The sequence below is a fragment of the Grus americana genome, chromosome 3 (assembly GCF_028858705.1).
Source record: "Grus americana isolate bGruAme1 chromosome 3, bGruAme1.mat, whole genome shotgun sequence".
Classification (NCBI taxonomy): domain Eukaryota; kingdom Metazoa; phylum Chordata; class Aves; order Gruiformes; family Gruidae; genus Grus; species Grus americana.
The window spans coordinates 91,107,492-91,131,463 of record NC_072854.1 but is presented as its reverse complement, the minus strand read 5'-3'; the positions used below and the strand labels follow the sequence as shown (position 1 = coordinate 91,131,463).

The window sequence follows — 23,972 nt, the reverse complement described above, 5'->3', positions numbered from 1 at the left end:
CCATCACTCCGCGGCCCCAATGGGGCAGTAGCCGATCGGTACCGGCAGCTGCCCGGTGAGAGGCACAGGCAGGAGCTGTGCTGGGGTCCCGGGGCGCCGGCAGGGGGCAGCAGCCCCCCGCCCCACTGCAGCCCTGGCCCTGGGGGGCAGCCGCTCATAGCCCAATTTGCTGTCCCCCCGGGCCTTCCCTCTGCCCAGGAGGGAGAGGGCTGGGCTGGAGCCCATCTGCAGGGAGTTTGGCACCAGCCGTGCACCCTCTGGTGGAGGCTTCAGCCCGCACCAGCACTGCGGGTTTCACTGCTCGGCCAAGTGCCCTGTGCCAGAGCCAGGCAAGGAAGATCATGTTTCAAGGCTCGGATTAGGCTGGAAAATTAAATTGTGGCAGCAGCTGCTGCTCAAGGGAACACAGAATAAAATCATTAATTATGTGGACAAAGAAACAAGAAACTCTTCCTATGTTGCATTTTTGCATACACCTAGGTCGAAAAGGCACAGGCAGCATAACTTGGGAGATGGAGGAAACTTTACCACAGCACTCTGACCTCTGCAGCACCATTCAACATGTAAAGGAAACACTTCCAAATGTCTTGGTCAGCATCCTACAGGAATCCCCCTCTCTCATGTTTGGAGGGCTTCTTATCTGGCATGTGTCCTATCAACCCCAATCCTCCCTCCACACACAAAGAAAAAAACCCACAAAATACTGACACTAGAGTTATAAACCTTCTGAATTTCAGAGAGGGGGTATGTTACATGTTTCCATGTAACTCAGTTTCTGAAATGGAGAACTGGTACTCTCACACAACTGTGAGAGCTGGGGCTTCAAGAAAACCAACAAATATTAAAAGAATTAGCTACAGCTCATCCTAGATCAGCACACGGAGGCCTTTGCCAGGACACAGATCAGAGAGGACAGCCAGCAAAATACTTGAAATGGGTTAGGCAGAATTTTATGAGTAACACTGAGCCTGCTTACAGTACAAGAGGCTTCATTGCAGGGGTCTGACAGAACGAGCCTAGCCTTTACAGCCTTCAAATAATGTGCAAATTGCCCACAGGATTTAACCAGGCAACTCTGGGAAAGATTAAAAACAATCTGCCCTTTTTTTAAGCTACTGTCAGCTTCTGAGTCAAAAGTGACACAAGTGCTGCTGTGAACAGCAGATTCTGATCTGCGGGCTTGGTCTGATCTTTGAGCTGACCATCTGCATTCAGACCCAGAGAGCAGTTTCCAGAGCTTGGATACAATTACAGACATGACACACGGCTCATCCCACACATCACTCCTCACCTGGGACTGCACCTCATCTCCAGCACAGGTGATTTGCACAAACACCTTGAACCAGGCTGCTGCCAAAGTGGGCACCAAGGATAACCAGTGAATTCAGAACTGCCTGGAAAGCTTACAGATCACCGGATCAGTCTCCCTGGGAGAGCTAACAGGTGGCACACGCAGTTCAGCAAACTTGGGATATTGTACCATGAGAGACTCTGCTCACTCACATGCTCAGGACTGGTCCAGTCCAGACCTTAACCAGAGAGAGCACTACAGCCATCGCCACCTACTTTTAAAATAGTTTATTTCTGGTCTTAAAATATACATCAGTTTGAAAATTTCAGAAAAAAAACCACATTAGTTACAGATTAACAGTCTGAAGTTGGGACACTGAAAGTGGGGTCAGCTCAAGGCCCCAGAGCCAATACTGCTGGAGGTGAGCAGGAGTGCAGAGGGCAGGCACCGTGCCTGCCAGAAGAGGGCTCTGCTCCTCTTGAGGACACCGTTCCCCCTCAACCTCTGCCGGCAGCCTAATGCTGCAAAGCAGAAGTGTCTGGTGAGGCGATGGGCACCTCTTTGCCACCCCTCCATTTCTCCACTGTTTTGCTTTTAAGTCTATGCTGACCAAAAGCAGAGGGAGGCTGGCTCTGCCCAGCACCATCAGCACCCGCTGCTTCAGCAAGAGTGGGTTTTCTGCCCTGACCACCATGCCAGGATTCAGGGGAGACGGGGCTAAGCCCTGAGGGGCAATGCCTCCCCACTGCCAAAGTGGCTGTGCTGTCCCACAGACGGGCCACCAGCAGCCTCAGAGCCAGAGGAGCTCACTCAGTGAGCACCCAACCCCAGGTAATGTCCTTGAGGCAGGAGCTGGCAGCCGCCGCAGGTGCAAGCCCTTGGCAACACTGCAGAAGAACAGAAGAAATGCAGCAGTGGAGTGGCTGATGAGAGCAAACGCCAAGGATCCCACCACCATGTTCAGGACAGGAGAGATGAACACCCTGCAGGCTCAGAGGAGGCTCCCGCTCTCAGCACCAGCCTGTTTGCACAGGTATCAAATGAAATACTGTAGTGAAATACTGAGTCCCACCTCCCCGCCTGAGGGTGGCATCCAGCTCCACAACTGTTAAGAGGCAGGAACCAAGGCAAGCGTGTAGGCAGCAGCTCTAGCCAGGGTACACAAACCAACCTATACAGCCACCAGGGAGACCTGCAGCTCCCTTTCACAGGCCCTGGAGCCTCCAGGCTCGAGCTGAAGCCCTGGCTGGCCCCATCTGCAAGCTGCAGGCCCTTTGCAGAGACAGGGGTTTTGGAGAGGGGAGCAAGGTCCCCAGGCAGCTCTTGGCTGCACATCTTGCTCTAAGTGTATGAATGGGAGCTCCCTCCTGGACAGAGGGCTGCTCTCCTACAGCCCAGCAAAGAGCCCTCATTGAGTAGGGTGGGACGACAACACAAACCCAACTCAAAAACTAGACAGCAGGCTGAGGACAGCCAGTGGGGTGTGAGGGGGGCACAGCCCAGGGAACGAGACTATTCTCTGTCTCGTGCCCCCCAGGGGAACCAAGAAACACCAGACAGACAAGGGCACAGGACAAAATTAAAACAGGATACCTGGGCTTTGTAAGCCCTCAAAAAATATCTACATCTACAGACCTCTCCCCTTCCCCTCAACGAGACACCAAGCACACAAGACGGTGAAGAAAAGTCACACTGGTATCAGACTACACTAAGAAAAACACGCAGAGAGGCCCTACCCAGAAGGGGAGGCCATGGAGAGGCGCCAGAGCCAGCCTGGAGCCCCCCAATGAGGGGGCGTGCGAGGAGACCCTGGCAAAGGGCTGCTGCCTAGCCGTGAGGTAGTGCGTCTGCAGGGAGCAGCTCCTCAGCACGCTGCCCTCGCATCCCTGCCGGCCCTGCACCAAGCCCTGCCCAGAAAAGCCCAGTAGCGTCCTTCACACCTTGCTCGCCTGGGGCGAGACCTTGTTCTTGAGCCTGGAGGGGTTTCTGCAGGCTGGAAGCCAGGATCAGAGGGAAGCGCAGCTCAGAGCTGAGCCTCCTCAACACACCCTCAACATAGGCATCGGACCAGCTGCCAACGGCTGTGTCTGTTTATGCAGGGTGGGGAGAAAGAAAAAACAATACACCCCAAAACCAAAGGCTTGGAAAGAAGTAAGAAGCCCACCCAAGAGCAAAGCATCAGCACCGTTCAAACACAACAGCACAGAGAGCGGGGGAAGAGGTGTGAGGGAGGAGACGCACAAACCCCAGCGCCTAGCAGGCAGTGCCTCCCCAAACCACCTTGGCAGACAGCACCCATGCCCCAATGCCACAGCACCGGCATCCATGCATTGCCTCAGTGGGGGCCGGGTGCTGAGCCTGACGCAAGAGCCAAGCGATGGGGACCTGCAGAGGCAGATTCTGAAGAACCACCCAGAGGGCAGCCGAGGAAAACAAAACCCAGCAGGAAAATGAGACACCAGCAATCCCAGCACATCCCCAGGGGCCCGCAGCCATCTGCTGGGAGAGTCCTTGTGCCCCACTCATGGCCCCTGTGGGCTCCCAGGGAATCAGACACCACCACACAGGCACTCTGCCCTGTTGGCACAAGTTAAAAGAGAGCAGGGCAGCTGTGGGCAACCAGCATGAGAGCACCCAGGGCCTCAGGTACCTGAGTGGGAAGGGGGAAGAAAGATGCGAGCATAAAGAGGCACAGGCACCAGGACGAGGGGTACCAAGAATGAGCTCTGGTACAGGCACCAGTGTGAGGCTGTGAAGAGAGCTGTGAGTGTGCCGGGGCAGTGGGTGTGCTTCTGCACACTGCTTGTGCTAGTACTGTGGGTCTGAGGTGCTGGGGAAGGGGGACCTCAGCTCTTCCAGGTAGCAAAAGAAGAGAATAAATATAAAATTTCAGAGCAGAGCCCCCTTGGAACAAGGGCACTGAGAGAGGTTTCTCCCTCAGCAGGTGGACAGATGGAGGCAGCCCACAGCTCTGCAGCGTGTGGCTGCTTCTTGCCCTGCCTCAGCTGAGAAGGTTGCCCTGCTCCTGGGCTTGTGTCAGACTGTCCTTGCGATGTAAGTGGTGGACCCCCATCCTCTTGGGGCTGCGGTGTGGCCGACTGAAGGGAGGCTTCACCCTGCCTTCTCCACTTTCCTCTTGGGCACCTCCTTGGTTACTCTCCTTGCTTCCCTGGAGCAACATTTCTCTCTCCTCAGCTGGGCTCTCAGGCAAACCAAGATCCACATAGTCCTTGTGCTTCTCTGGTGAGGGGCTTCCAAGCTCAGCAGTGCCTCCACTGCTTCCCTGCAACAGCTTCTGGGCTTCATCCTGGGAGAAATCTGTACCATAGTCTGAGGAGAAATGGCTTCTGCGGGCTCTGGACTCAGTGCTGTCTGTGTCCACGCTCGAGTCCCGGCTCACGGTCCAGCTGCAGCTCTGTGCAGACTCCTCACCGTCCGAGTAAGCCGAGGCTGCCCTACCCAGCTCCTGCATGGAACGGCTGAACCTCTTCTGGAGTTCAGGGGCCGTGTCACGGCTGAAGGCCGTGCGGTTCATCAGCACCCGCTCTGAGGTGGGGGGTGCCTTATCCACAAACATACGCTGCCAGTTGGCCAGCAGGTCCTCCTCAGAGCTGGCAGAGCTGGCAAAGGCGCTCGGGATTTGGGGAGGGCTGCTGAACGGGCTGCTCTGAGAAGAGCCGTGAGCCCTGGCTGCTTTGGGGGACTGCTGACAAGAACAACTGGAGGCCGAACGGCGCCCTTCTGAAGCAGGGCTGTTGGGGAGCGTTCGGTGCCTGTCACAGCTCTCATCTTCGCTCTGTACCAGGCTGAGGGAGATGGCCTGGCGCGTAGCATATGTACAATTGGGCAGGGGACTGTTCTTTGGGATCCTTACCTTGTCCTCAGAGAACTCAATCACTTTGCGCCCAGGGTACATAGGATGGGGGGGTGAGGGTGTAGGGTATGGGCTTAGCTTCTCAAAGGCAGGCACCTCCTCTGGCACGCTTTCCACACTGCTCTGCGGCTTGCAGCCACCATTCTGCTGTTTCCCCACATCTCCTCCTTCCTTCCCCATCTGCCCTGCGCTATTGCAGGCATCAGGAGGGGCTCCACTCATGTCCACATGCACAAAGACATCTTCAGCCATGGGACAGCTGCCGCTGCTAGACTTGGCTGAATTCAGAACCAAAGATTCTGGTTTCTCCAAGACTCTGGCAATGACTGAGGTGGGCACAACATCAGATGGAGCCAAGGTGTGAGTTGCCTCTTGACCAGGGCCTGAGGACTCCTGAGTGCTGTGCAAATGCTTATTGACCATGTCCTGCAGCTCATAGGGAAGCTAGGGAGAAGGAAAAGGACATTAGAAGGGGGCCTGCCATGCAAGCCATTAAGTTCCAAATAATCTGCCCTTTCCAACCAACCTTCACGTGTACTTTGTACTCCTTATCTTGACCCTAACATTTGCGTACGCTGCCGTGAGGAAGGTGTCTCTTTCAAAGCAAACCTGCCCCATGTGAGGGACTAACAAGGCTTTCTAGCTGTCACACCAGTCGTGTTTCTAGGCCATGGTTTACAGGCCCCATTTTACAAAGAGAACTAGAAAAGACGGCACACGGGCTTAGTCCCCCACGCTTGTGAACAGAGACAAAGCCCAGCCAGTGCATGCTAGGAAGGGGTCTATTGATCTGTGGAAAATCAGCTGGTGGTTGCACTGAAGTGACTCAACAGCCCCCAGTGCTGGGATCCACAGTGCTCCCCGAATGTGGTAATTGCAGCCATGCCACCTTGGCAGCCTGCCCGCAGACCAGAATCGATGCCTTCCCTTGTCCCCACCAACTTCACCACCTCATCCCACTTCCTCACTCCCTCCATTTCATAGAGGCTAACATGGTGTTTATTAACAAAGCTGCAGGACTGGGGTCTCAACAGGGGTTAAGCACTGCTCCTTGTCATGCAAATGGGAGCTACCACTCTCCCCATCACCCTGCTGAGCTGCCTGTGCCTTGGTCAGCACACCCGTGCAGAGCATGAAGTGGAGAGCAGAGCTCCACAAGCCACTCAGTGACACAGAAACGTCTGTCCCATCACAGCCAGAAGGAAACTGTGTCCAAAGCTGGGGATGCAGGGCACACTGCATGCCAACAGCTGGCTGTGAGGCAGACTGTCTGCACAGCTGCTCAGCACCAACCCTCTCCAGTGGCAGCCACGTGTGTCATGGCACTCTGGGGGGCAGAATTCAAAGCTCCAGAGAGGGGAGACAGCTGGGAGAGAGGTCATGGTTACCCCAGCAGTAACTGATACACTGACCTCAAGAGTGCTAATTTGAGACACAATGGGGGAGGGTGACATATTGGTCACCTGCTAAGATAAAAAAGACAAGCACATGGTTTTGCTGACAGGAACATAAGAAGGGCTGGAGACTAGGGGTATGACGAAGAGAGAGCTGGGGTAAGGGCCTGAATGATACTTCCAACCAAAGAAGTGATGCTACTAATATGAAAGGCCTAAACTCTGTCTTTGCCCAAGCTGAGGGCAGGATGAGCTAACAGACCCTGCAAGGGGGAGTATGAGTTGGTACCAACTTATCCCATTCAGGAGGCCTAAAAAACACCCCGAGTGCTGCCTCCCACATTTCTCCTCAGAGCAAGTAGTGAAGCAGGGCCAGACTACTGCTGCTTGACTCCCTATCAGGTAGCATGGCCCTTCCATGTGGCCAGATGAGGAAGGGAAGAGGACAGAGCAGGGTAAGAGAGAGGTCTGTCCTCCTGCCAGCTCCCATCAGGCACCCAGCAGGCTATCAAATTCAAGGTTATTGTGCTTTTTATAACGGCTCATGGCTGAGCTGTGAAATGGAGCTGGCGTGAAAGAAGAGCTGGCAGAGGCTCTGTGCTGCCTTCTCAGGGGGAGTGGGAACAAGAGCCCCCCCTCACACCTCTATCTGAGGCTGAAGGATGAGAGGCCAACAGCCTTGCAGAGAAAGCTGGAGAAAGCAAGATGCAGGCAGAGACCACGAGCTCTTCTTCCCCACCTCAGAGCAGGACTGCTACTCACATCAGCAAACTTGTGGTTCCTGAAGTGGGACTTGTTACACTTGAGCAGCTGTACTGCAAGGTTACAGTCCTGTCGATAGCGTTCCTGCAAGAAAGGGCACAGGTGTGCAACAGTGTCAGACTGACCTGATCTCTTACCCGAGGTGCCACCTGACCAGATGCTGCTTGTACAGAAGCAGGAGGCAGCATCTGATGAATTGGTCATGAGGGTACCTGCCATTCCCTCCTCTCCACACCTCTGTGTATTTTCTTACAACTCAGCCAACGTGTCCCTTTCAACTCCAGCCCTTGCTCCAGGCATCTACTCTGTCAGTGTCACCCCCCTCTCCCTCTGGGGATTTTAATAATCTCCAGAAGTCCCACCAGATTTGCTATCCCATCCCAGAACTCTCAGCCATGCCTGAAGACACTGCCTGATGTCAGGCATCTTGCAGACAGACAGACTAGAGGGAGTTGAGACCAGTTAGTAGAAACAAGCACCGGATCCAGGAACTTCTGTATTAATGGTGCAGAAAAGACATCAGCTCCCTCCCAGCTCTAGAGTAAATGACCCCTCTGTTGGCACAGCCTGGACTCAGGTCAAAGCCTAAGCTCAAAAGAGCAAATACATCGAACTTGAGTATCAGTTCTTCCTTGCTCAACCCCTCAGACCCTTTTCTGTTTGTCTGTCCCTACTGTTGTGTGCAGCTTCCACACTTTCATACACACTGAAGTCATTCACGTGTTCCTTTATACTAATGACTTTTAACAAGAGGAAAAGCCCACATCTCACACACTTCTACAGCCATTTGCAGACTGACACTTACATTGAGTTCCTCCAGCTTATTGATGGTGGTTTTGGCATCAAGCAATTTATTAGTGAGCTCTACAATCTCCCAGTCCAGCGTCTTGCGGTCCATCTCTGCCTTTTTAATCTGGGATGCAAGAACACCAGGTGTAAATCTCCCCAGCACAGAAGAACCTGGCTTCACCACCCACCTCAGCCCAAGCATAGCACAACGACATGTTCAGCATACAAAAACTTCCAGACAGACAGACAAGGGGGACAGCCTGACTCTTCACCAAGGGAGGGACTCCAAAGGCCAAATGGAGCCAGCCACTCTGCTAGTTACAGAGACAACAGTTTGAATTTAAACCTCCTTAATGCAGTATCTCTTCTTGCAGCACAACCATGTTTCCCCTTTGCCCTGGTTCACATGGTGCCTGGTGGAACGCCAGTGGTTTTGAGCAGTCAATCCCATCCTGCCACCAGCAGCAAAGACCTCTGAGCTTGTGACACCTAGCCTTCTTCTCTGGGGCAACAGAATGAGAATATTGCCCATAAAGATCCATCAGTCAATGCTGAATGGACAAAAGGTTTGTCTGGCAGGGAGAGGGCACCATCTTGAAAGAGCTCAAGCCTTAGTCTAGTAAGAAAAAAAGAACTGTGGAGCTTCATCTAGAGTTCAGTTAATGCCTTCCCTAAAGCAGGCAATCTTGCCTCTTTACATTCCCTAACACTTCAGGTACAGGGCTGATGGAGACCCAGACGTAACAGCAGAGAGGGGCAACAGCTCAGAACAACCAAGCCATCCCCCTCTCAAGAAGTTCCTCCAACACCTCCCCAGACTGCTCTGAGGCTGTGACCACCAGTGCCCAGCTGGGCATCAGGGGTACAGCACAGTGACACACAAGGGTGTAGGGGCAGGCAATGCATCCAACATATGCAGTCTCTTCAGGCACCAGCACAATGAATAGTAACCTAAGAAATTCAAGTGCTAGAACCAAGAAAATCTCATCCTGGGCTACAGGGAGGCAATCAGCATCTCAGCTGTTTGACTTGCCTGCTCACACCCAGAAGGGGAAGGAAAGGGAGCAAACGAGGCTCACGGCCATCCCCATCTTGTGCAGTGCCACAGCTTATGGGCACCACTTCCCAGCACACCATGCTCCAGCTGGCTCAGAGTCAAACGCTCTTAAGATGGAGCACTGCAAGCTAGGACCTGTTGCATCTGCGGGCAGCTGCTGGATACCAGGTGAGCCCTTGGCTGGACGAGGGCTGGGGCCCCTCCATCTGGGATGGTGCATGTAGGACTGACAATGAAACCAACAGGCTGAGACATGTAAAGAGGAAAAAGAAAAAACACACAAACGAAAAGACGCAACTGCAAAAATCCAGCTTTGGCTGAGAGAGGCCTGAGAGGTGAGTGCACCCAGCGTGTGCCAGCAGCAGCGTGGGGAGGAGAAAGAGAGAGAGGGGGGGGAGGGAGAGAAAAGAAACAGCCATGAGTGTTATGAATGCACACAACAGACATACACGCACATTGGCTCTGCTCTGACTGCCCCCGTCCTCCCAGGATGACCACCCCAAGACTGGCTGACACATCCCTGGCATTTTGAGAGGGACTGAAGCAACATGACGGAATACCATGCAATTATGTTGTGGGGAACCAAAGCTCACGTGCATGACCAAGTAGGGGGTCAGTAAATCAAGAAACCAGTTCATGACACCAGCTGGAATGGGGAGTAGATGGTCGTGGCCAGAATCTCACCCCTCACCCACTGCCACATCTGCTGGGTAAAGCCAGGGCCCCTTCCCCCACCTGTTCCTAACACACAGGTCTTTTCCACCTTCTCTCTGTAGTGTCTTAATAGGGTACTTACCAGGGCATGCAGCTTCTCCTCCAGGTCTTGGTTGGTTCTCTGGGAAGCAGTGTAACTGTTCTGCAACCTAAAGAAACAAGATATACATGGGAATGGATCTCAGGCACCTACTCAACTCCCCTTCACAGCTGCCAAGCAAACCACCAACTCCACACCTCCAGAAAGACTGGTATTCACAGTAGTAAGACAACCAGGCATATTAACTATGCCTCAGCTCTGCCACATAATGGCCTTCAGACCCCAAGTTACCGGAGGCAAGATGCGTTTGGCTGGGTAAAAGGATCTTGCAGGGGAGGGCGTAAATGACTTTAGAGGACTCCTGTGAGCTATGTCATGTATAAGCCTGTGACCAGTGACTGGCATTGATTTTTAGCTAAGGTATTTTTCATGTGAAGTGGTGAAGTATTTTCTTGCAGCCATCAGTGGCTCCTTTTGCACATGTGGGGTAACCATCCAAGCTGCATCCAGCCTTGCATCCAACAGATGAAGAATTCCCTGTTGTTGTCAGCCCCTTGCACTGGCAGCATTACTACGCTGTATCCTGGGAAGTAATGGCTGCAGAGCCTTTAACTCCCCTACGGTCTGGGGGTGCACCTTTCTGAGGATGCAACATGCCTTTGATTTACACAACAGGGCACAGCCTGCTCACACCAGCTGAAGGAGTCCTTGGTGGGAGGGAGCCCTCTAACGCTATCCCTCTTGTTTTCTTTTTCATACCTACGGAATTTGTCCTTGAATTTCTCCAGCTCCTCACGGTTCTGGCCCAGCTCCATCTCCAGGTAGTCCTGACCTGACTCCAGCTCCCTCTCCATCGCCTCCATTTTGTTAGTCACATACGTCAGCCGTCGGCGCAGCTCCTCATTCTCATGCTGCAGTAGCCTGGGGCACACAACAACAAGGTACCACTGAGTGCACAAGGGGTACTCCACACCAGCACCTCCATCCCACTGCCCTGCTCTAGGGCCCAAGACCCCACACATGGGCCACAGGAAGTCAGGAACTGAACTGGCAGGAGACTCCAGCACATGCAGCAAGAGGTGCATCTCTGTCAGGAGAGGGAGACTCAAACTCTCTTGCAGCAGGGGCAAAGAAGCACATGCCAGATGGCCAGCCATGGCTCCCAGCTCCCTCTCAGGTTACAGTGCTTGGATAAAGCCTACGAGCCAGATGAGCTGCACATCTCTAGTGTCCCTCACTGCTGAACGAAACCCTCTCAATAATTTATCCCAGTCCGGGTTAGAAGAGGTGAAGGCAAAAAGAGTAAAATCATCTTCTCCTTCCCTGAAACTGTTCAAAAGCCCTCACATCTTTAATACGTAGTGGAAAGAGGACTCTATACAGCCTTAATTGCAGAAGCAGAGGTGGTGGGGTACGTTTACAGATGTGATCACAGCTGCCAGTCAAGCCCATTCTAACACAAGCTGCTCCATTCCTCCCCAGCCAGGACATGCCTGGTGGTCAGAAGGATTTCCTGTTTTTCATTCCTTTGTGCTCAGCTGCTTGGATAAACCCAGAAGCATGGCTCCTCTCTGGCAGCACAAGCTTTTCCTCACTATGGCTTGGAGCTCAGTGCTAGCAGCTGTGTGCCCCACATCAGCACCAACAAAGGGCTCAGCTCTCACCCTCAGTCAGCAGCAGGCCTCTGCATACTGCCTCTGAGGGCTTAAACCAAAATAGTGGCAACAACAAGAAGGGTTAAAAAAAGGCACCCCTCCCTCTACCTGTATTAAAGCCTTCATCTCTTACTTTCTTTCACACCCACCAACTCCTCTGCCTGCACGTGCACTGGGGATCTATGTTCCCTCACCCTCCAGGGGGACAGACTTGCAAGGCAGATGTTGACAAGGCACAGACCAAAGCTCTGCCCACATGGCCCTAAGAAGGTTGAAGATCTGAAGGGAGCCCGCAGGGCCAGTCAGCTTCAGTATGCAGGTGGCACAGGCAGGATATGAGGAATCAGCACCCACACAGTTGCAGTATGACAGGTATAAAGGGGGAGGACGACACTTACTTCATCCTTTCTGCATCCGTCAAGGGTTCCTGCACAGGGAAGAAAACAGCTGTCAGATTCTTTCAGAGGAGGAGTTGGTCTTTCACATCATCCTAAAGTGCAGAGTCTTAGTTGCTAGACCCTACCTGGGACTCTTCCTCACCTGCTCGGACAGACCATGCTAGGCAAGCTTAGAGCTGCTGGGATCTGTACACACTGCTCGGCTGTCTGATACCAAGACAGACCTTGTGTTCTGGTTCAGGGTAGAAAAGCTAGACTAGAAACCATCACATGGATTGGTTAACTTTACTCTCCCACTGTGCAATCTCGGCATCTCTTGTAACATCATCACCTTAGCCGATGTTTCAGCTTCCGCCACATCCACAGTTAGTGGGTAGCAGGAATCTCACAGGCCAGCATATGCTGAGGATTAAACTGTCACCACAGCGATCGCAACACCCTTGAGGATCCACAAAAGGAATAAGAGAAAATCATCTGGGAGCTGAAAAATATGCCTACCATTTATGCCATCAGATTGTGCTGTGAAAAGGGTTTCTTTCTGCAGACCTGAGACCTGTCACTATAACTATTCTGGGATAGCAGAAGAAACAGCAAAGGTCCAAAATGCCTGTGAAAGAACTAACATTCTGGGCAAGATCCCCAGAGATAGCTGGAGCAGGAACCTGCAGAACAAGGAGGCACAGCGCAACAACTAGAGCATACATCTCAGCTATTCTCACTTTCTTTTGCACTCTCTGTGTTAACCCGTGAGATGGCTGCTGCCTGCCAGCACAGCTGGGAGAGATTTAATTAACAATAGAAGTAACCCTATTTTCTGTGAAAGCCCGAGACTGTGACCATTCTCACAAAGTCCAGGCTGCCCATGGATTATTTTTGGTGCTTGGAATGCCAACAGCACTGCACAAACCCAAAGTGCTGCCACACTTCAGATTGTCCATTAACTGTCACAGCCAGCTCTGGGCTGAGAAGCCATGCCACAGACAGTTGTGGATGAGGTCACTGAGCTGCTAGTAATATTAGAGAAGGCAAACCAGTCCAGTCCTGGCCCTAAGACATCATGGGGCTGCTACCTTCATCAATTCACACTTTAAAAGAACGTTCTTACCACCTGCATACATCCTCCTCTCCCTAATGGCAAAGCATCAACCCATTCTTTTCTTACATCCTGACCTCACATGGCAATCGGTTAATTCACGCAGAATTATCTAGCAACTGCCTCCCCCACCCCCGCAAATACACACACAGCAGATACTAGTGCCTGGGCAAAGGGGATAATGTGAATCCTATTAAAACAGGGCAATGCCCCCAAAGCAGGCTGGAGAAAAGAGGAGAAGGCTTACAAAGACCTGAAACAGCCATCATACAAAGCTCCAGTACCCCAAGACAGCCAGGCACAGGGCACACACAAAGCACCAGCAGCATCCCAACATCCTGACAAGCATGCTGCCTGCCTCCTGCCCCACAGCCTGGAGGGCCTCCAACCTGCAAACACCTGGGAGGTCTACAGTGGGGAGAACAGCACCAGCTCCTGTCGTCTTCAGTACTGGGGCCAAACAGAAGCTGGTTCCTCCCAGGAAGATATACCCAACCTGGAGCACAGCCATGAGTGGCACCCACAAGAGAACAGCTTCTGGTGATTAAGCACCCACAATATGAGGTCTGGGGGCCTGTTCTCACTCTCCCCACTGGCACTACAGATAGATGAGATCCAGGTGGGGCTTTGGCCTTTGTGAGACCCCTGTCTGTGAGCCGGTGGCCCTGGCACCTACCTTGTTTAGTGCCAGGCTGATGGAAGGGGAGGATCTAGATGGGGTAGGTCCCTCCTCCCGACTCCAGCGTGTTGGAGTGGAGAAGGATCCTTTCTCTGGGTAGTTCGGCTCCACTGCACGCTTCTGCCCAAGTTTAGCACACAGGTGGTGTGGCTGTAAAGGCTGTGAACAGGGACTGCTTTCATCCCTTCTGCCCTCTGCACTGCTTTTCCATGAAGACAGTGAGTGCTGCTGCCCAGAGGATGTCCCTGCCAGCCCCAGGTCTGCCAGCTGCTGCGGCTGATACTGACATAGATCTACTACCCTTCTCTCCAAGGAAAGGAGTTTTTCCTTACTGTTCTTCCTCCCAAGGACAGGTTTCTTTCTTAGTCTGGAAGTTCTCTCAGCCTCCTCAGCACACTTCCTCCGGCACAAAGTCATTCCCAGCCCCTCACATTTCTTTTCTGCTTTTCTTCTGCTTGGGCAGGGGGATCTTTCACTTGCACGTTTGGTTTTGACCCCTTGCAGGTGACCTTCCCCTTGGCCCTCTGGCACAGAGCTTCTGGGGAAAAGGGGAGAGTGCTGGTCTTGTTCTGCTTCCCTTGTCTCTCCCAGTGAGCGCAAGCGGATGGGACTCAGCACCCGCTGGGTAATCTCATCCAGGAATTTGGAGAACTGCAGTTTTTCCTCTCTGATCTTCTCCCTGCGCTTGACAGAGTCAGCGGCACTGCTGCTGCTGTGCTCCAGTGACCGCTTCTCCCTACAGCTGAGGCAGACCTGAGGATCGCTGTACTTGCGTGAGCCACGGCCACGGGAAAGCGTCTCTACTGAGCGGGACTTGCGTAAGGTCTCAGGGCATGGGCCTGTCATGTTGGTCTGCTTCAGGATCCCTTTGAGAGGCAGGTGTGTAGAGGAGACCTGAAACTTCCTCGGTGTCAGGACTTCAGGAGGCTCTTTAAACATAAGCGAGCGTTCCAGGCTTCTGCTCTTGAAAGAGCAAGTGGGATGGTGTCTTTCATCTCCAGACACCACAACTGTCTCCATGCTACGGCTCACAAATTTGCTGAGGTGCCCACGACTGCTGTTTGGGCACCGCTTCCCACTTCGCTGCCCCATCTTCCCACCACGTGGAAGTGCTGGCGACACAGTCTGGCTCTTGATGTTCAACTCTGCTCTGCACCCTGTCACTTCCTTTTCACTGCTGGACTCCAGGGACCACGATGAAGAGAAGTTCACGTTGCAAACCTCAAACCCCTCTGCCTGCTTGAGCTGGCCTGCCTCGGTGTAACTAAACCCCGTTTGCTGGTGCAATGGTGTTAAGCCCTTTGCCACCCGGCAAGCCGTTACCTGACTCTGCTCAGCCAAGATCACTCCATCCTGGTCATCACGAATGATGGGTACCTCATGGCGGATCTCGCGATGCTGCGGGGGCGCCTTGCGGTAAGGCTTCTTTGATGGAGCTGTGCTCGACATCCTCCCACCTGCGTGGCTCCAAAAGCAGGTTACCTACCAACAGCAGAAAGTGCACAGAAGAGAGAGTCACAGGTGCTCCATCGAACCCTAGAAGTAACCCAGCAGGAATTCAGCTCCCCTGGAGTCTCAGAGCAGGTGCCCATGCAGAGTGCTAACAGAGCAGGGAAAGGATGTGGCCACAAGCCTTGAGCAGCAGCTGCAGGAGAGGGAGCAAAGTAAGAGGTAGCTGTGTCCTTCTCCCAGCCTGTGAGAGCAGAGGGCTGGCACATCCTCTCCCCCCTCTACACATGCTCACTCACGTAGTTTGTGTGTGTCCGGATTATATATAGCAAACGAGAACAGACCTCACAGCAGCGTATTGATTAGGCTCTTTAGGAAAGGCCTTTTCCAATATGGAAACAGCAAGCCTTACAGGCAGCAGTGACAGCTGGAGCAGGAGTTATTGATCATATGCTGTCACTGTCAGCAGGAACTATGTGGGAGGAGACTCCAGCCATTAAAGAGCCCAAACCCAGAAGTTTTTGGCTTACACTGGAACCCCAATGGAGCAGATCATGGGAGGCTTGTCAGAAGGAGGTACCATACCATTACAACTGCTTACTCTGTCAGAAAAGACAAAGACCACCCCCAAGTCACAGATGGCATCAAATTAGGGAGCGATGCCATTGATGTTGGTACCTAAGGCCAGATTTTGCAACATGCAGGAGTACCACTAGCGGAAAGACCAGATTAGTCCCTTTACCCCAGGTGTGCTGGGCAGGATTCTTCCTGTTGCAGGAGCAGTAGCAGTACATGAGCAAAAAATGGGGTAGAAGGAAAGCAGCTATCTGGTACACATAGAATAATCTCCTCCTTTTCCACCACTTTGGGACTGCAGAGCAGGGCAGGAAGACTTCCCCCCAAGCAGCCAGGATTTCAACCACCTTATTGTACACAAGACAAGTAGTCTCGGAGATGCCGAGCAGTCCCTGCAGAGCCCAATACCAGACCTTTCCTGATGACAACACATACATTGTTCATAGTCCCCCTATTTTTGGGGTAAGCGTCCACTTCTCATTCCCCTTTCCCTTGCTGGATCCTCACACTGATCAAGCCTAGCATCTCTGCAACTCTCTGCAACCCTCAGCACCTGATGTGCAGCACTTCAAAGTGCGGGACCTGCCTCAACTCAGATCACCCTCTCTCCTCTTCTACAGGCAGGACCATTCACATACCTTTGAGGCAGTCAAGGGACATGACTGGGCCAGTGACCTAGCAGTCTTCACTTGCTTTGTGTTTTGGCCAGCGGAGTTTTACATGTTAATGTCTAAATGGAGCCCCAACAATTCTTTCCAATTCTTATCCATTCTTGCCTAGCTGTGTCTTCTTGACATTAAGACTGAATCCCCCGGGAGGACTGGGAAGCGTGAGGTGTCTGCACCAAGCACAGAGTGGCTCCAAGCCACAACATGCTTTATACTTCACAGGAACATTTGCAAGCTGTCCTCCACTCTGCTAAATACACAAGCTCACAAAAGTTTCTCACGCCTTTCCACAGACATGAACAACTTCCTAGGACTAACCTGTAAATCTTCACCACTAGAATGCTGGAAACTCCCCCTTGCTACAGTCATTCCCTCAAGGTCCCTTCTCCTAAAAAGACTCAAGTAGGTGAAGAGATCTGTAATACTTTAGAAAAATCACATCCAGCATACCAAATGCACATTCCACTGCATCCCCAAGCAAAACAGGTGGGCCTGACGTGCTGGGAAGACATTTCTCTTCTTCAAAGAGGAATGCTGAAATGCCGACCAAAAGCAGGTTTGTCAACACCCCACCATCAAACAGGTGATCTAGGGGACTCTTCTGACAATTCCTGTCAGGCTAAGGACAGGAGATGTGCATGGAGATATCCCAAGCCGAAATCACGATAATTTTCCTAGCCCACAAGGACCTGAGCACTTACCAGCCTGGACTCAAATTTGAAGCCTCACAAAGCAGGGACACTCACTCAGATGCCCTGAAGAAGAGAAACAAATAGCTTATCATCCAGCAAAACAGCCAGTTTGAAATCTAACCCCATAAATATGTAAGGAATGGAGAATGTTTATAACCAAGGACAACTGGATGGTCATCTCACTCCAAGTACCTACCCCAACCCACATCAGATGATCACATCATTTACTTCTGAAAGTAAATGAAATCAGCTTAGGATAGCTAGGCCACATAGCCCAGCAAGAGCTGGAAAGGCATCTGGCAATGACATGTCCAAGGCACTCAGGCAACTGGGACCACACAAACTCAAAATTCATGAAGTAATAGCTTTAAGAGAACCTTGGTTCCAGGAAGGGCTGAACAAACCTCCTGTGAAATGGGACTCTCCCAGCTAATCTTCCCCACTACTGCAGAGGGATGCTAATTGTGAAGCCTTCGGTACAGAAGCTTGGTAATGCTAACAATTACCTCAGTCATCCTTTTAAGTCAGTGCTTCTCACTTACAAATGAGCTGGAAATTATCAGATTCTTGTCTGAGCCAAAATATTACATCCTTGTGCCTACAGCTGTGATAACCCCCACCTCCATGAGACAGGAAGGCAAGAGAGGAAGACAAGCTATTCTCTGACTTCCAGCAAGCAGCATGCCATGCTTTACCCTGCTGCTAATAAGCTTCTGTAAAATAGTGTCCAGCCAACCAGGGATACAACACAAGTTCAGAAAGAACCTTCATCTCTGTTCAAAGCCCAAGGTACCCATCAATACAAGAAGAGAATTGGATTGATCTGGGAGCCAGCTGTAAGAGCATAGCTCTGTGGCCATCACTCTGACACTGGCATGAGAGAGACTGCAGTAGAGCCTTCCCTTCCCTTACACACTGCTGCTGCTGTGCTGCTTTTTCCCTGTCAATGGCACCAAGCCCTGGGAGGCGGGACAGGAGCGCGAGGTGTGGAGCAGTTGTACGCACATGGGGAGAGCCAGATTGAAGGTGAATGGAATAGGCAGGCAACCAGGACTACGCAAACTCGAGCTTTGCCAAAACAAACTGAAGAGGTGCCCTAGCGTTGGCCCTGCCCCAACAAGCTGTCTGGCCCCTTTCCTTACTAAAATGCTATAGTCGGGTCTTGACTAGCACAGGAAAAAACAGCTTCACAACAGCGTAACTGCTCTGCAGGGCAAAGCTGTAAAGTACGGGGGGAGAAAGAGAGATGGAGAACATGTGTCTCCAGGAAGGACCGGACCGGCATAGTTTGAATCTGCTTTTCCGCCAACTCCCAGAAGGAGCTGGTTCAGCATGAAGGCAAAACCACCAGCCACATGGGCTGGCAGACAAGCAGAGGCTTCCAGGAACAGCTGCACCCATGGGTCCATGCATGTTTCCATTGCAGAGGTACTCAGAACAAACATGCCAAAGGCCTCCCTGTCTCTCAGCACAGTTCCTCAGGCTCAATCAGGACTGTCCTGCTTTCTACCCCAGAGCCAGCAACTATGCTACCTGCGATCTCATCCCCGCTTACCTGGAAAAGATACCAGGATTTGAAACCTACTCTCGTGATCTGAGAATTTCCAGAGACACTTAAATACTCACAGTGCCTCCAGGCAACTTTCCCTCAAACAAGGACTTACAGATCCAAAGTGACGACGTGTCCAAACATTTCTGGCCGCTTCTCTCCGAATCAGCTTTCCCCTGTCAGCATCCAGCAGCATCTGGCCAACAGCTCCTGAAACATGAGAAAGGAAACTTGGTGTCAGTCACCTATCAGCACAACACATGGAAACAGCCGAGCACACGCAGAACAGCCCACCGCCAGGTGCCAGGACAGGAGTCAATAGCAAACTGCTGCACCATCAGGCTACTATCTAATGCCAAGACCCTGAAATAAGCTCCTTGTCTTCACTGTGTCCCAGAAAAGGAAGATCTTTTAACCACGTCTCCACTGAGCAGGACGCCTGTGCAGACCAGCAACTGACCTCTGAAAGGCAGCTGTTTTTTCTAGATGGTTCCAGGGGTCACTGCTTCCCCACCTGCATTCCTGTCCAACAACAGGAATCCAGTCTCTGTCATTCTGCTCCAACCACCCTGTCACACCAACCTAATTTTGTTCTGCAGACTTCCCTGCACTGAACACCACAGTTAACCCCCCCTTGCCTACAATACCTGGGCATCCTATGCTACCAGAGAGAAAGAATCCCAAGGTGGCTCAATTCACCACACCTTTGTTCAGAGAGGAGCAGATACTCTCTGCAGAATAGACAGACCTTGTGCTCCAAAGCAGACAGATATAGATAATATACAGAAATAGAAAAAGGCACTAGTTCTGCTCACCACACTATTCAAAAACCTCTCTCTGAAGGAGCTTAGCTTGCTGTCAAGTCCACATTCGGACTATCCCGGAGAAGCTTAGCTTTAGCCTGGAGCTACAGCAGGAGGCAGCTCTTCAGCTATTCTAATTAGCACTGTAATACAAGAGGAAACTTAACCTCCTGGTCGCTTTTATCTGCACTTTCCATCTCTCATCAGTAACGTTCCTTAACATTTACAGTCCTCTTCCTAGCAGGCTATCGTCTGCAGTAGCTTCAGTTCTACTGTCTTCTAAGCTCGCTGACAGTTATAGCTTCACTGGAATGGCTCACTGAGGGCTACGAGGCTTGGGCTCACACTGATCAGCATCAGCAATAGTCACCTCTTCCAGGCAAACAGACATGAACACACAAAGGGTCAGAAGACTGCAGTGGAATCTTAACAATTTGCTTTGTTAATGCAAAAAGCTGAGGATTCCTCCACATCCCACAAAGAGCAAACACACGACCTCTTTCCTCTTCACAGTGAGGGAATGCAGTGACAGTGACTTAGTGCAGCTGCACAGGCAGTATACAAGCTTGACTCTAGCTGTTTTTACCAGAGAGCATCCCTCGTTGTAAAATCCACCCTCTCCACTTGCAGAGCAGCTATGCTCTCTGTGTGATCTGAGAAAGGCAAAACATTTACCACACACCAGGAACAGATGTGCTCTAGCACAGAATTGCTCAGACTATTCTGTGCAGGGCCCACAGAACTAACAGCCACTCAGCATGCATGCAAAACCACAACACCACCCGTTCTATTAGCATCACTTTGTCTCCAGTAAGAAGAAAGAGGTCCATAACATACAAAGAAGGTCCAAAAAGGAATCCTTTGGACAAAAGGGGAAAGCGTTGAAGGAAAAAAAGTGACATCTGTAGACACTCGCTATCTTCCTGATATTTTGCAAGTCCCTTGAGGCCTGAGGTAGCTTTGGTTCTAGGATGCACACTGTATCTGCCTGCCTGCTGCAGGCTTGCTATGGCTGAACATTCCCTGCAAAGGGACAGAGGACTTGCAGGATTTTCCTCATCATGATCTCTTGTCTTGCCTTCTCTGATCCTATAAGACAGCCAGCTTACCAGTGGTCAGACTCATCAGTCTCCCTTCCTCAACAGAAATATGGTGATTATGTTGCAGAGGAAGTTTCTGAGAAAAATTTCAGGCATTGTGTCATCTTTCCAGCCTTTTCCTTTTAAAAGCAGCATTTCTTTAAGCTCGCACTTTATTCCAAAAGATAAAATTGTATGACACAGAAAATACATTCCATAACACAATTACAGCCACATTTGTTTCTAATGCAACACTGCACAAACTTTCATTGGCTATCACTGACTCAGAGTACTAAAAAAAACCCTCCAATATTCGTGTAAAAAAACTGCTGCTACTGTTCTGTGCCACATATCTGATGTGGCACCCCAGCTAATTGAAAATTTTCACTCTGGGCCAAACTATACTCCGAATACATATCCAGTACAGGACACTGGCACATCCTGCTTTAGGAGGCAACAATGTCTCTTCAGGGATGCAGCAAGGAAGACTAAGGCCTACTTGGAATTAAATCTGGCAAGGGATGTCAAGGACAACAAGAAGGGCTTCTTCAAGTACATCAGTAGCAAAAGGAAGACTAGGGAAAATGTGGACCGGCTACTGAATGATGTGGGTGCCCTGGTGACTGAGGATACAGAGAAGGAGGAGTTACTGAATGCCGCCTTTGCTTCAGTCTTTACTGCTAAGGCCAGCCCTCAGGAATCCCAGACCCTGGAGGTAAGAGAGAAAGACTGGAGAAAAGAAGACTTTCCCTTGGTCGAGGAGGATCAGGCTGGAAATCATTTAGGCAAACTCGACATCCACAAATCCATGGGCCCTGATGGGATACACCCACGAGTGCTGAGGGAGCTGACAGATGTTATTGCTAAGCCACTCTCCATCATCTTTGAAAGGTCATGGAGAACAGGAAAGGTGCCAGAGGACTGGAAGAAAGACAACGTCACTCCAGTCTTCAAAAAGGGCAAGAAGGAGGGCACAGGAAACTACAGGCCAGTCAGCCTCACCTCCATCGCTGGAAAGGTGATGGAGCAGCCCATTTTGGATGTCATCTCTAAGCACGTGGAGTAAAAGAAGGTTATCGGAAGTGGTCAACAGGAATTCACCAAGGGGAAATCATACCTGACCAATCTGTTAGCCTTCTATGATGACATGACTGGTTAGGTAGATGAGGGGAGAGCAGTGGATGTTGTCTACCTTGACTTCATCAAGGCTTTTGACACTGTATTCCACAACATCCTCATAGGTAAAGCTTAGGAAGTGTGGGTTAGATGAGTGGACAGTGAAGCAGATTGAGAACTGGTTGAACGTGGCAGAGCTCAGAGGGTTGTGATAAGCAGCGCAGAGTCTAGCTGGAGGCCTGTAGCTGGCAGTTTTCCTCAGGGATAAGTACTGGGTCCGGTCTTGTTCAACATATTCATCAATGACCTGGACAAGGGGACAGAGTGTACCCTCAGTAAGTTTGCTGATGATACAAAACTAGGAGGAATGGCTGATACACCAGGAGGCTGCGCTGCCATTCAGCAAGACCTGGACAGGCTAGAGAGTTGGATGGAGAGGAACCTAATGAAGTTCAACAAGGGTAAGTGTAGGGTCCTGCACCTAGGGAGGAATAACCCCAAGCACCAGTACAGGTTTGGGAAGCAGCTCTGCAGAGAAGGACCTGGGAGTCTTGGTGGACAACAAGTTATCCATGAGCCAGCAATGTGCCCTTGTGGCCAAGAAGGCCAATGGTATCCTGGGGTGCGTTAAGAAGAGAGTGGCCAGCAGGTCAAGGGAGGCTATCCTCCCCCTCTACTCTGCCCTGATGAGGCCACATCTGGAATATTGTGTCCAGTTCTGGGCTCCCCAGTTCAAGAAAGATGGGGAACTACTGGAGACAGTCCAGTGGAGGGCTACAAAGATGATGAGGGGACTGGAGCATCTCTCTTATGAGGAAAGGCTGAAAGAGCTGGGGCTGTTTAGCCTGGAGAAGAGAAGACTGAGAGGGGATCTTATCAGTATTTATAACTATCTAAAGGGTGGGTGTCTAGAGAATGGCACCACTCTTTACAGTGGTACCCAGTGACAGGACAAGGGACAACGGGCACAAACTGGAACACAGGAAGTTCCTTCTGAACATGAGGAAAAATTTCTTCACTTTGAGGGTGACACAGCACTGGAACAGGCTGCCCAGAGAGGTTGTGGAGTCTCCTTCTCTAGAGATATTCAAAACTTGCCCAGACACAAACCTGTGCAACCTACTCTGAATGAACCTACTTTAACAGGGGGGTTGGACTAGATGATCTCCAGAGGTCCCTTCCAACCCCTGCCATTCTGTGATTCTGTGAATCACTAGCATCATGAGAAGCAAAAGCAAGACAGACTTGTCCAGTTGCCTTCCTGTGTTTATGGATAGAAACAACCTCAGCCTCCACATGTCTCAAGTCAGACTATGTAAGAAACTGCTGCAGTGAGCCTGATCAAGACAACTAATCAGCGAGATGGATGATGCAATAACTGCATCAAGAGGTCTTGTCTAGGACAGAAGAACAAGCTGTATGAAGTTAAAAGCAGCACCTGTAGACTGCTGGTGCAAAGAACAATGAGAAATGACTGCAAGGTTATTAAAGGACATTTTAACATTTAATGAGAGAGATCTTTTCATTCAGGGAAGGCATCTCAATTAAAAATATGTTCAGATCCATTCTGCTGCTAGTTACTTTGAGGCTCATTTTAAAATAAAAGTATGACAGCTCCCAGTGCAGAAACTTGCACCTCAGTTCTGCTTGTATGTTAGCACTCACAATTCAGATCTGAGTAATAGCATTACAGTGACTCTTGGATTAAAATTGAGTTTCGGGAGGATTATTGCTCATTCCTGCTTTTCCATACCAATTAACCTTGACTGTTAGACAGAAACCTCTGCTCCCTGCATGGGAACAATTCCAAGAGCTATCAAGAAAAAAAGATCAGGCTAGCTGTTTAACAACAGGCCACGTAACAAGCCCTACTTAACACCTAACATATTTCCAAAGAAAATGAAATCCCTAGACTCTACAGTCTTACATAGTTCTTGTTGAATATAAATGCCACCGGACATATCATGTGTCTGTCATACCCACTGCAACCTGCGGAAGTCTCAAAAGCAATCAGAATTGCACTTTTCTTATGGTCCTGCTCCCTCCTTCCACAATACAAAGATCCCAGTCCCCCTAATCCAGCTGCACTCCATATCCTTAAGTATGCATTTTATTATCTACTCTCTTTGCTGTGTTAAGAGTAGCTTAGCTTCCCTAACCCTTTCATAAAAGCCAGGACAGATCAGCATTGCCCAAGAAATGCTAACATCACTAACACGTAACTGGAATAGAATGCAACAGCTGATTAACATCTGAACAGGACAAGAAGCAAAGGCCCCGAATCCAATCCCCAG

General features: G+C 51.0%; 1 protein-coding gene across 6 annotated transcripts in view; it reads right to left on the bottom strand.

The window, feature by feature from the left end:
* Window positions 1-1,565: 1,565 nt before the first annotated feature.
* The window catches only part of TJAP1 (tight junction associated protein 1), a 46,387-nt gene continuing 23,980 nt past the window's right edge, over window positions 1,566-23,972 (bottom strand). For 2 of the 6 annotated variants that reach the window (XM_054821964.1, XM_054821965.1), the window contains 10 exons: window positions 18,796-18,890; window positions 17,141-17,194; window positions 15,070-15,228; window positions 11,975-12,003; window positions 10,681-10,842; window positions 9,964-10,030; window positions 9,466-9,495; window positions 8,127-8,234; window positions 7,322-7,405; window positions 1,566-5,609 (listed from right to left, as the gene is read on the bottom strand). In XM_054821964.1, the coding sequence (XP_054677939.1) occupies window positions 4,293-5,609; window positions 7,322-7,405; window positions 8,127-8,234; window positions 9,466-9,495; window positions 9,964-10,030; window positions 10,681-10,842; window positions 11,975-12,003; window positions 15,070-15,195 (1,923 nt within the window). In that variant the 5' untranslated portion in view covers window positions 15,196-15,228; window positions 17,141-17,194; window positions 18,796-18,890 and the 3' untranslated portion in view covers window positions 1,566-4,292. The remainder of the gene's footprint in view (window positions 5,610-7,321; window positions 7,406-8,126; window positions 8,235-9,465; window positions 9,496-9,963; window positions 10,031-10,680; window positions 10,843-11,974; window positions 12,004-15,069; window positions 15,229-17,140; window positions 17,195-18,795; window positions 18,891-23,972) is intronic. The other 4 variants (XM_054821960.1, XM_054821961.1, XM_054821966.1 and 1 more) reach the window with 3 other exon arrangements.